The sequence below is a fragment of the Zea mays genome, chromosome 5, assembly GCF_902167145.1.
Source record: "Zea mays cultivar B73 chromosome 5, Zm-B73-REFERENCE-NAM-5.0, whole genome shotgun sequence".
NCBI lineage: Eukaryota > Viridiplantae > Streptophyta > Magnoliopsida > Poales > Poaceae > Zea > Zea mays.
The window spans coordinates 192886313-192898385 of NC_050100.1; the positions used below are offsets into that span (position 1 = coordinate 192886313).

Sequence of the window (12073 nt, forward strand, 5' to 3'; positions counted from 1 at the left end):
CGTCCATCGCAAGTGTTCATGGGGAAATTCTTCCATTATAACATATGTGACGATGTTTTTATTAATAGTTATTGATAAAAATTAATAATTATCTTCTCAAGAGATCACTTGTTGTGCAAATATGTTCATTTTGATGTACACATAATGATTTTTACATTTGGAAATGTGTATAAGTGATAATATTTTACATTAATAACAAAGAAAGTATGTTCTAACTATAATTTAAGCGGGGACGAAGATCCCGACTAGGATTTATCCTCACGGGAAATGAGAACAGGGAAGAAACGTCTACCGCAAGCGTTCGTGGGGATCCCTGCGGGCAAAAATTTTTGTCGCAGGGATGGGGAGTTAAAACCCAATAGGGAATTCCCTATTGCCATCCCTACCCACAAGTGCGGGAAATGGGAACAGGGAAGAAATGTCCACCACAAGCGTTCGTGAGGATCTCCACGGGCAAAATTTTTTTGTTGCGGGGATGGGGAGTTAAAACCCAATAGAAAAATCCCTATTGCCATCCCTACCCATAAGTTACGTAGCGTGCGCCGAAGCAACACTGCACACTAAGGGAGTGTTTAGGATGACTTCAGGTTCTAGCTCTAGTGTAGAGTTGTAGTTTATAATATTAATTTAAAAAGTTTTAAAATATTTTTAGTCTAAATAATATACAAAATATATTAACTAAATGTCTTTTAAAAACTTACAACTCTAACTTCACGATTTTTTAGAGCACCTAATGACTTGGTCTAGTAACTCCACTAAATTTCCTTGGACTAGAGCTATCACAAACAGATCCTGACTAGTAACCACGAAAATACACATTTACACATACTATCACCAACATTGCATTGGCCACAGCTCCTGATCGATTAACTCACCAATCGAGAACAATCAGATGCTGATTCACGTGAGGAAAATTAGCTGCATATGACTCATCAGATCTACATACAGACCACAACTCAATGAATGAAACATAGAACCTAAAAAGCTAGACCAAAAGCAACCTTTCATCCAGATGACTTGCCCATCCTTGAATCGCATTTATTGGAGTGAGCATCACATTATTATCTACATACAACTACTCAACAGCAGTTCGATATGAACGGTATACACATACCCATCCGTCTACATATGGAAGTCCAAGGCTAGTGGCCCAGATTGAGATTTCACCTCCCACCAACGTACTTGTCGATGCAGGTGACCAGGGTGCTCTCTGGCACGGCTCCAATCACCGCGTCCTTCTTCTCACCATTCTTGAATATCATCATGGTGGGGATGCTCCGGATGCCGAATTGGGTCGCGATGTCAGGGTTCTCGTCGGTGTTTAGCTTGTAACACTTCAGCTTTCCTTCGTACTCCTTCGAGAGCTTGCCAACGATGGGGTCTATCATCTTACACGGTCCACACCATGAGGCCCAGAACTGAACGAGGACGGGAAGCTCGCTCTCCACCACAAGTGATTGCCATGTGGATTTGCTCACATCAGGAACTGAAAAATAGATGATTAAAATATAGTATACAAGTTGGCACATTAACTCTCTTCTTTTTTTTAAAAAAAGAGTTCATATATCAATCACTATATAACAGGACAAAAAAGAAACTATTCCATGAGGTTAATAAGGCCAGTGAGTCTAAATTAAAGTTGATGTGTAACCATTCTACAAGCATGATTCAGGAGAAATGTATCACTTTTGTCTTAAATATACATATATTCCTTTTTTAATCATTTATGCCTTGCCTGGGCCTATGCCTCTAGCCGAGTTGGTTATGTCTTATGTCTCTCAGATCCCGAGTTTGACTCCCATGGCCATGGACATGGGCAGAGACAGGATTATGATATAAGGGGGGCCGATTAATTTATCAATACTATATGATAAAAAATATTGTATAATGTTATCAAGTTTAAGCATTCGAAATGGAATAAGAATTATCTATCTTTATAAATTATCTTAGATCATGAGTCCATTTTCTAGCAAATTGATTTATTGAACTAAAGTTGTGACGCAAGAACAATACCAAAATAATAAAGACGATATAACGATAAATATCCAACTGATGATAAATATCCAACTGATAAGATTCAACTTTTATATAATGACTCTAGTATTCATGAGACAGCTAACAAATTTTTGAGAGAATTCAAAAATACAACTAGCCTCGAGGATCCATGAAATTTCGTCAACCTACGCAGGTACATGTCAAAATTACCGTGTACACACCAACTATCAGGTGACAACTTTAGTTGAAATTTGTAGATTTTATTATCCACTAGATCTAATGTAGTATGTATATAAGTTGTTGGCGTTCATTCTGCTGCTTCGCGTGATCACCTTCTTTGGACTTTAATTGTGGGGCTGGCAGAGGCAAGTCAAGTGGTCAACGACAATCGACAGCTGCCTAGCCAGACGATAGAATGAATCATAAAGTGGTGAGGTTCAGATATCAGCGTCTGTAAGCGAATTAGTTTGACGTTTCATGCATCGATTGGTCATTCAACGAATATTTTATCTTATATTCTTTGCCTCTTTTAGATTTTGGTTGGCATACTACAACATAGTTATGGATCATGTATTACCAACCACTATATTAAACCTTTGATTAATTGCGCTGCACAAAATTTAGAGTATATGTATTTAGATACACAAAATTTAGAATATATATATATATATATATATATATATATATATATATATATATATATATATATATATATATATATATATATATATATATATATATAATTCTCTTGTTTGTCTCAGCCCCTGCCCATGGAGCGAATTTTAGGTTCGGGATTAAAATCATCTCGTCTATCCCACGTCAAAGCACAGGTCTAAAGTCCGGTCCCCGGTTACAGTCTCACATGGGCTACGAGACTACGATGCCATTGTGTATGGGTGGGGCAGAGGTTCGGAGGTTTCTCAATCTGTGTGAGAAAATCTTCCTCTTAATATAATGTTTGGGGTTGTCTTACCCGCGTACGTCGAGTTTTTAATCTATTCTTAGAATGTATCGTCCTGAGTTCAACTATGCTGCTTCAACTATGTCTAGGTTCATTTGCAAGTTTACCAGTGTTCTAAATATCGCAAGCTGAAGAGTGATTCAACTGAATACAGCACAGCGTACTATAATCCGGGCCTAATGATCGATGACTTGAAGACCTGTGATTTAAGTTTTCGAAAATTTAGATACAGTTCCTACTAATGCATCCCACATTTCCAGACATGGATACCAAGCATGTCATTACGAAGAGAATGTTAAAAAGGTTACAGAACACAAAAGGGATGGACAACATTTAACCTCCAGGAACTGAAAGATATACAGTCATTAATGTTCCAGCTTAACCACATAATTTCATGCATGAAAATTGAACTGGAGACTACATATGATGGACCTGAATAAGGAAACATTAGGCAGTAACTAAACTATTCAGCTCAATACGCAATTCATAACCATTTTCTCCAAAGCTCACATAAACAGGTCTTATTATGCAAATTTATTGTATTTTCTACCAAGGCATATGGGACAATCACTTGCCAGACAAAGGAAATACATATGGCTATGGTATGAATTCAATAGCACAAGACTGAATAAATTCATCAAAATAGTAAATTAAATTCGAAATTAGGAACTATGCGCAATTCCAAACAGATTCTCATCTTGGTATCCACAACAAGGTAGGCAAATATGAGTAAATGACCACAGTGACAACGAAAGTGCTCACGAGTCATGATTCCATAGCCCATTTTCACACAAGGCGATTTTAGGGCTCCACTTGAGTTGAAAAGAACTATGGTACCATATACAACAATCTTTATGAGAAAGCAAGCAGAGGTCTTAACTAATTACAGCAACCACAAACCCCATACAAGTCTACTTACCCTTGCTACAGTTTAAAAATAAGAATAACAACAATAAAGAAAGCGCCCACACTTAATCTAGCACTTTTAGCTTCTTAATGAAATGGTTGGAAGCTCTCTTGCAGCCACTTTTCATAAATGGAAAGACATAAATCCACCTAAAACTAACACAGAATAATGCAGAATCAACATTCAGAGAGTCAGAACCCAAACAATAACAGTACCTAGTATCCTAATTTTGAATTAGGAGAATGTTTTTGTTGCTACATCTCACACTATTCCAGTATAACAGTTAGTTACATACATTGAAGGTAATGGCTCTCAACAAAGACATTCATAACAATCTCATGGTTCAATAAGTATAGCTACGGCTACAATGTAATTAGATAGGATATCTTATGCAGAATGCACTACTGTCGTATTCTGTCAAACTTTAAATGTTCAATCCAAGCTTTCCTAGCAGATCACGACAAAGTGATTCCATGTGACGTTAAATGTTAATAGGTTTAAATTGGAAAGTAGCTGTCGCGGATCGCGCCAAAGGATACATGCAGAGAAAACCTAGAATGCATGGACAATGCAGTGAGCCAGTGAGCAAATGTTAAACAATTAGTTACATACAATACCTTTATGTTATAACTTTGATGCGCACATACAAGTCACTTAGATGCATTGGACATTGGTGCACTGCACACAGTGACTACTGACTAGGGCTGGGAAAAAACCCGCTACCATTACCCAAACCCGATCTATCGAATCCGGATCCGATCTTCCCGAACCCGAATTACCTGATCACTAATTCAGATAGCAAGTTTGAAAACCTGATTTAAGTTTATATAATTCGGGTTCTGAAAACCCTTGTATTATTGTAATGTTTTTTTAAAAAATTTATGATGTACTAATATATGAACAATGAACTTCAATCAATATGTATGAGATTTATGAGTAGTGTGGTGTTTGTTGAAAAAGTTTTATTATTTTGTTATATGTAATATTTACTTTAATTTTATTGTATTTAGTATTAGATAGATATCTGTGTGGCTGCTCCGCACATGTCAATGCAACACATATGTGCTGACAATGTTTGGACTAACACGTTATGCTGGATAATACCTTCAGTGTCAGAGTGATTCTGGATTGGGTAAACAAACCACCGCGAACCCCATAAACATCTCGGTGCTACACCTACAGTCAACGCTTGCCAGGTTGAACCGCTGAACTGCAGGCCCAATGCGGCTAGTACGACAATAAGTAGCACAACACATACAAGTTGATCCAAAAAAGTAAGGATGGCCGTGACCTTTATATCAGGTTATCAAGTAAGTCTGTAAATCTAGAATTATGTACTAAACAGCAAAGCCAAACAGAAATGTAGAGGGAGCGAACAGAAGAGATAAATCCCAAGGCGTTTTCCTATTTTTACCCTACAGCCTTCACATGTATAATTGGATAATTCGGGACTACCTGAACAATTTTCGAGTACCCGAAATTTTCGGTAGAAGTTGTGAATGGGTATATATCGGATCCGGTTCTCATTACCGGATTCCAATTAACCGAATTACCTGACCCAAAAAATCGGGTAACCCGAACGCCAGGCCTAACAGTGACACAGGTCCGCACTGTGCAACAAGCGGGCATGGGATGCACCGATGCAGGATATGTATACTAATGCATGCAGGAAAACATATACACAAATAAGCTGTCATGCCTTCGCTGATTCAGTGTTGCTCATTATTAGAACTGTTGTGAGATGCTACTCCTACTTCCTAGCAAACTTTAGTACCGCGAAAACACTAACTCCAGTCTCCACCGATACACTTAAACAGTTACACTCTCAACGACAAGGAAGAGGGAAGACCAGAAAACCCAATCGTCTTAACGGCTTATTCGCATCTCACATCGCATCTACAGAATCTAGTAATCCAAATCAGCAGCCGAGCGGCCCGAGCTCCATTCCATGTCAGATCGAAACGCGAATCGAAGCATAGCAGCAGGAGAGTAGCCTAGGCTGGCATAAACATACCTTGGATGGCGGTGTCCTGGCCGCCCTGGGCCTGGCACACGACGGCCGCGCCACGGGATCGAGGGAGGGCGCGGAGAGCGTGCCACGTCGGCGGGAGGCCTCGGCGGAGGGCGACGCGGGGCGGGGCGACGGTGCCGACCGGGGAAGGAGACGACGCGGGCGCGGCGACGGCGACGGCGACGGCGAGGCGGGAGGCCATCGCGGTGGATAGGGACGGGAGTGAGCGGGTGGGAGGGCGGAGGCGTGAGGAAACCCGGGGCGGTGTGGATGTGGAAAAGGAAGGTGGTTGGGGGCTTGCCGGCTTGGGGCTTGGGAGGGAGTTGGAGTGGAGCCGTGCAGGTCTGTTTCTGGTCGAACGAGTTGCGATCTGCGAATGAGATGGGATGGGACAGTAGAGCGGATGGATAAGTACAAATCGGCCCGGGGCCCCGCGGCGGGGGACGTGTGGCGCCGCCGTGTGCTGCCGATGTGGACGCGCGAGCCATGACTCGTCCGTCGCCATTCGCCATCACCCATCAGAGAGATCGCACCACAAAATCTCATGACATACTTTTTGTGGGCCGGTGTAGCGTCCCGAATCCGAGGTGAACAAAAAGCCCGCAGCGGATCATGAGCCCAACTATCGCAGCCCACATCATTGTGTATCAGCGATTCAGCTTCCAGCAACCTGCTGGCCGGCCACAAGGCAGAACTGGCAGTCTGGCGGTGGCGCCGTGCTGCCGGTGCAGGACCCGGACACGGGGTTCTCGCGACGTGGTGGGAAGGACTAGTTTGCAAGCAATAGTATTGATGGAGTTGAGTGATATAGAATCACTTTCCTATTTAATTTTGAACAGGATTAGGATTTTAGTTCACTCGATCCCCTAGAAGTTGTTGCTTCGTCCAACAGATACCGGTCGCGGCTAGATAAAAAAGAGAGTGTGATACTTCTCATAAACATCTGCATCCTAACCTACTAAAAACGTTGTACTCTAGTTTGCGTTCACCTGTGGGCCCACTGCAAAAACGATGCAATTTCCGCATTCATGGTCCGCTACCTGCTGGACTAAGGCCATCCATGTCATGTCGCTCAACCTCCACACGAGAAAGGTAGACATATGCTTATAAAGAGGGTAAAGTTTGAAATATGGAATAAGATAGAGACTATGATAAAGGAGTTGTTGCATACAACCTAAAGGGAGGATCCACTCTGGACGCCCCGCCTCCTCCTCCTATGAGGCAACCGTCGCTGGTCTTCTCGGTTGTATCGAATGTTTGCAAACTGATGAATATCACTGGCTTCCATGTCATCCCCGGACCATTCTATCTTAACAACATTTTATTAGCTCCTCATATTATTCAAAGGCTTATGTCTATTCGTTGCATTACCACTAATAATTGGTGTTCCATGGAGTTTGACTCCTTTGGTTTATCTATAAAGGATCTTACAAAAAATGTAATCGCCAGATCGAATACCGCCAGTCCTCTGTACACACTGTTGCTGCCTAGATCTATCACCCGCAGATGTTCTCTGCCATGCGCCATGTCTGTTGTTGACTTGTTGCTCCTCGAGTGTTGGTTGATGTTGTCCTGTTCACTTGGCATCATCCTCGTGGCCACCCTGTCTTGACACCATAACTAGCTTGTTTAGGTTTATGTCTTGTACTGGCACTAAATATGAGTATTGTTATACTTGTCAATTAGGCAAACATACTAGGTTGTCGTTTTATCCTTCTTTAAATCGTGTTGCTCATGCCTTTGATTTGTTGATCTTTGGACCTCTCCTATGGTTAGTGTGTTTGGCTATAAGTATTATTTAGACCTCTCGGATGATTTTACTCACTATCTCTGAACTTTATTATTAAAACTTAAATCTGACACCTTCACCACTCTGTCCAACCTTTTTCCTTATGTTGCCACTCAATTTAGTTGCACTATCAAGCCGCTCCATGTGACAAACGGGTGTGAATTTGATAATTCCTCCACCGGGACTTTTGTACTCTCCAAAGACACTTAGTTGTGAATGTCCTGCCATTACACGTTCCCTCAAACGGTAAAGCCGAGCGTATTGTTCGTTCCATTAACAATGTCATTCGTTCGTTGTTGATCAAGCATCCATTCCCAGACGATATTGGGTTGAGGGGCTCCACACTACCACCTACCTGCCGAACCGTCCATCTCCCCAACAAAAAACGATCAATGCTACGTGTCCTCGTGTCACTCTCTTTGGCTCAGCACCTTCGTACGATCACCTGTGAGTTTTTAGCTACGTGTGTTACCCTAACATTGTCACTCCTACTCTCCACAAGCTTGCTCCTTGATTCACCTTGTGTGTTTTTTCGTCTACTCCTCCAATCACAAAGGCTACCGGTGTCTTGATCTATCTTCCACACAATGATGTGGCCTTTAATTTTAAACCAATACCATCAATTTTGCAGGTTCGTTTCAGGGGGACGTATTGGCTCAGACTCTGGATATTATTGCAGAAACAAGAAGCTCACCAGGAGATTCTTGTGGTATGTCAATCCTTAGAGATGGTGGCAATGGAGATCCTTGCAAAATATGGTTGGAGTTCTAATGCCAGATTAAAGGACGCTTGATTCGAGAACAAGTTCTTGTCAAAGATGTTATTTTTTAATGATGCATGTTTTATTAATTATCAATCTGTAATGTCGTATGTAGGAAACTACAAAAGGCTGGAACATTTTTTGTTTCCATTATCAAAAAAAAATATTCCACGCAAAGAAGCAACATTTGGTTCAGCTTTTGCTTTCCAGATTGGGCAAAATAGATTAGCTTTTGGTTAAGACCCAATGTGTACCTTCATTATAATTATTGTTATCATCATCATCATCTTATTTCAATTATAATTATACTCCATACTATGATTCACAACTGAATACAGGCCACAATGTGCATTACAATTTATTATGTTAACTACCAGACAGCCAGAAAGCTTCCCAGCAACAGGGCAGCTCTATGCATTCTTGACTTCTACATTTGAAGTTTCTTTTGGATTCTCATCACCATGTTGATGGCTGCTTACATCCTTTTCATCTTCATTCCGGGTTTTCTTTGGTTGCTTAGCATCCTCATGGCTGGCTGTGTTCTTCAAATCTACGACATCTGTTGCTTCATTTGGCTTCTCTGTTGCGTCTTCAGGTTGATATGTATCTTTCCCATCCTCTACCTGAGGTGTTTCTTTTGCCTCAATTGCACCTTCAATGCTTCTCCTGTTCTTTACAACTGCATTTGGGATTTCCTCTGGCTTGTCCACTGCATCAGCTTGGCTGCTCGTATTTGTCACATCTGGATCTGGCAATTCCTTTGCCTTCTTTGCATCTTCATGGCTGCTTGTGTTAACATCGATGTCTGGTGATTCTGTTATCTTCTCTACTACACTCCCTTGGTTTGTCATTCCAGTTTCCTCTGGTTCTGGCACACTGTTGCTTTCAACAATGCCTGCAACTATGTCTCTTTCAGTTGTCACATCGCTCCTTGCAGCATCTCCCTCTGAGAATGGAACAGTCTTCTTGATTATTCCAACTGTAACATACTTACTCTTGAATTTGTACTCCCATTCTTGCAAGGCCTCAACCTCCAATGGACCTAACCCTGAAATGTCACCAGTTAAGTCACTTGCTTCAAATGACATCTTTGCCAAAGCCCTACTCGCATCTCTGCCAGCGAACGATGCGTACGGGCCACCAGGTCCATAAAATATCCTGCGAAAGGAGATGAAACTGAAGATGAACATGTTGCAACCAGGAATATGTAATGCTCATGAACGCTACTGGTTCCTGTAAAAATCAACTTGGAAAATAGTGCTCAATATGGAAGGACAAAAATGAAAAATGTCAGAAGCCAAACGATGGGGAAGTCTTGACAGAACCAAGTACTTTAATGGTATCTGGTTAACCATCTAGTCCTTTTCAAGCCATCAGATATGTTGTTCCTTTCCGATGAATCTTCTAAAAGAGAAAATAACACCTGATTTTCCCTTGAAGGTCAGATCATTTGACTAGAACAAGAATCAATGGAATTTTCTAAGGTCAGATAGGTATATTACCATCTGAGCAATCCACAACTGACAATGGAAAATAACTGAGGTCACAATAGCTGAAAGCATCTTGCTGAATTTGGTGACTTGAAGCATTCGTTCACATGAAAAATGAATCTATTTGGGACTGACCAGCATCTAGAAACCGCAAGGACGATCAGTAACTCAGTATGCACATATCGTCAAACTAACCTAAACGCTTGCAGAGCGGTCATATCACTCACACTAGCTGGATAAAATGCTATCGCTAAGATCTCCGGAACAGAATTCAATTCGAATTTTATCCTAGTCAAACTAGGTGAAGTTTGACCAGATTATAGAAAAGGCATTAATATCTGTAAAATATAATACATAATACATATGCTATGTAAATATTCCATAACAAATCCAATTGTACTTATTTTGTATCAAAATACATGTACCATGTAAATATATTCCATAAAAAATCCAATTACACATTTAGTATCAAAATTTATAGTGGATTTTTATAGAAATTATCTTGTTGCAAACCTATGAATCAGTTGGATTAAAATCTTAGATTTATACTAGAGCCACGATGATAGAGCCAAGGGTTATTCGTATACGAACTTGATGATCATTTGTTTAAAGAGAAAAGAGTTGTCTTTTGAACAAACAAAGTTGGAAGGAAGAAAATTCATTCTTTTTTTATTAGGAATCACTTGATATGGACAGAGCAAGAAAAAAAAATAGAAGGGACTGAATTAAAGCGCTACAACGATATAATCTCACTAGATCACCTACAATAGACATATATAATAGTTTGCACATTTTAAAATTTAGGAGGGTTTAAGGCTAGTTTAGAAACCTAATTTTTTTGAGGGATTTCTATTTTCCCAAAGTAAATTTGTTCATTTTTCTTACAAAATTAGAAATTCTTGTAAAAATAGAGTTTTCAAACAGTCCTTAGTAAGAGATTTCTCCTCTAGTTTCACATGGCAAGGTCGGTAAATTCACCTTTCCAGTTCCACTTGCTTTTGTTGACATGAAGATTACTCACTGAAATGACGACTTAATTTTCTAGTCTAATAACCATTTTCGTTTTGCTAATTCGTTTTTTCAGTCATATAAAGATTAACTGAAGACTCATGTATGAACCGTTTGCTTTTTAAAAGTAATACACCGTACTAAAGATTCTATGGGAGTTTTACGGGTGCTAGACTTCTAGTGTCTCCCGTTCCAAGTTTTTCCATGAGAAACAAAATCGAAACTGTTCAACAGGCTAGAAAGCACGTACCTGCTCTGCGTGACGTCGTAGATTTGGCCCTTGATGGCCATGAGCAGCGGTTTCTTGGGGTCGGACCCATCGTAAGCTCGGAGCTCCTCCTCTGTCACCTCGCCGAGCTGCACCGGCGGCGGCAGTGGTTCGAAGGTCCTCTCCTCCGCCGCCTCCTCCTGCCTCCTCGATGACGTCTGCGCCGGCCGCGCAAACAGTCCTGAAACCGCGACGTACAGCGCCGCGGCCACAGCCACGGCCGTGAAGAACGCCGTAGGAGTCAACCCAGTGTACACCGCGACGGCCTCCGTCGCCGCAGCCCACCACTCTGCCATGGCCATGGCCATGGGCACGGACGGAGAAAACCGGCCGGCAAGGGGAGAGGGAGAGGCAGAGGTGTAACCGACAGAGTAAGGTGGAGGGAGCAGTGCCGGTGCGAGGGAACAAGTGAAATGGGACGCGCGAACCGTGCGCCTTTTTTTCTGAGGGACAGGGAGGAGCACCGCGCGGTGGATGGGATGGAACGGAACTGGGCTGTCCGGCGCGGTCTATGACGGTGGTGACCAGGCGGGAGTCGGCGAGTCAGCGTCGGAGAGGGACTTGCAACCGCGCGGTTTTCTTCGTCTTTTCGGTTTTCATTCACCAGCCTCCCTGTCTCTCTCCTCGCTGAAGAAAGAAATGGAGAAAAAAGAACCAGATTCGGAGAATGGAGAACTGTAGATAGGTTTGCAGTCAAGTCACGTTTTCTGGAGGAAAAAAATGTCAAGTCACATTGTCCAAAATTTGACATGAGAAATCAGAATTGTGTTGTTTTGTTTCACATTGAACATCAGACTCTCGTGCCAGGAGCCCAGGACCAGGTGGAGGCGATCTTTTGTCAGGGCTCCTTTGTAAAGTACGAATTTTATAGGATTGATATAGAA

At 41.7% G+C, this 12073-nt stretch overlaps 2 protein-coding genes across 2 annotated transcripts; both read right to left on the minus strand.

Annotated features, from left to right (window-relative positions):
- Positions 1–854: 854 nt before the first annotated feature.
- Positions 855–6257, minus strand: LOC100284385 (thioredoxin M-type). The gene is made up of 2 exons (NM_001157280.2): positions 5878–6257; positions 855–1486 (listed from the first exon to the last, which is right to left on the minus strand). Exons 1-2 carry the CDS (start codon positions 6074–6076, stop codon positions 1164–1166), a joined length of 522 nt encoding a protein of 173 aa, NP_001150752.1. The 5' UTR covers positions 6077–6257; the 3' UTR covers positions 855–1163.
- A 2396-nt stretch (positions 6258–8653) lies between these two features.
- Positions 8654–11806, minus strand: LOC103627472 (membrane steroid-binding protein 1). The gene is made up of 2 exons (XM_008647763.4): positions 11172–11806; positions 8654–9581 (listed from the first exon to the last, which is right to left on the minus strand). The coding sequence occupies exons 1-2, from the start codon at positions 11495–11497 to the stop codon at positions 8834–8836; spliced, it is 1074 nt and encodes a 357-aa protein (XP_008645985.1). The 5' UTR covers positions 11498–11806; the 3' UTR covers positions 8654–8833.
- Positions 11807–12073: the final 267 nt, after the last annotated feature.

Excerpts from the sequence above, each read along its gene's own strand:
- LOC100284385 (NM_001157280.2), bottom strand. The coding sequence starts at position 6,076 with ATGGCCTCCCGCCTCGCCGTCGCCGTCGCCGTCGCCGCGCCCGCGTCG. Across the intron at positions 1,487-5,877 it reads CCAGGACACCGCCATCCAAG|TTCCTGATGTGAGCAAATCC; the intron begins GTATGTTTATGC and ends TCTATTTTTCAG.
- LOC103627472 (XM_008647763.4), bottom strand. The coding sequence starts at position 11,497 with ATGGCCATGGCCATGGCAGAGTGGTGGGCTGCGGCGACGGAGGCCGTC. Across the intron at positions 9,582-11,171 it reads TACGACGTCACGCAGAGCAG|GATATTTTATGGACCTGGTG; the intron begins GTACGTGCTTTC and ends CTCCTTTCGCAG.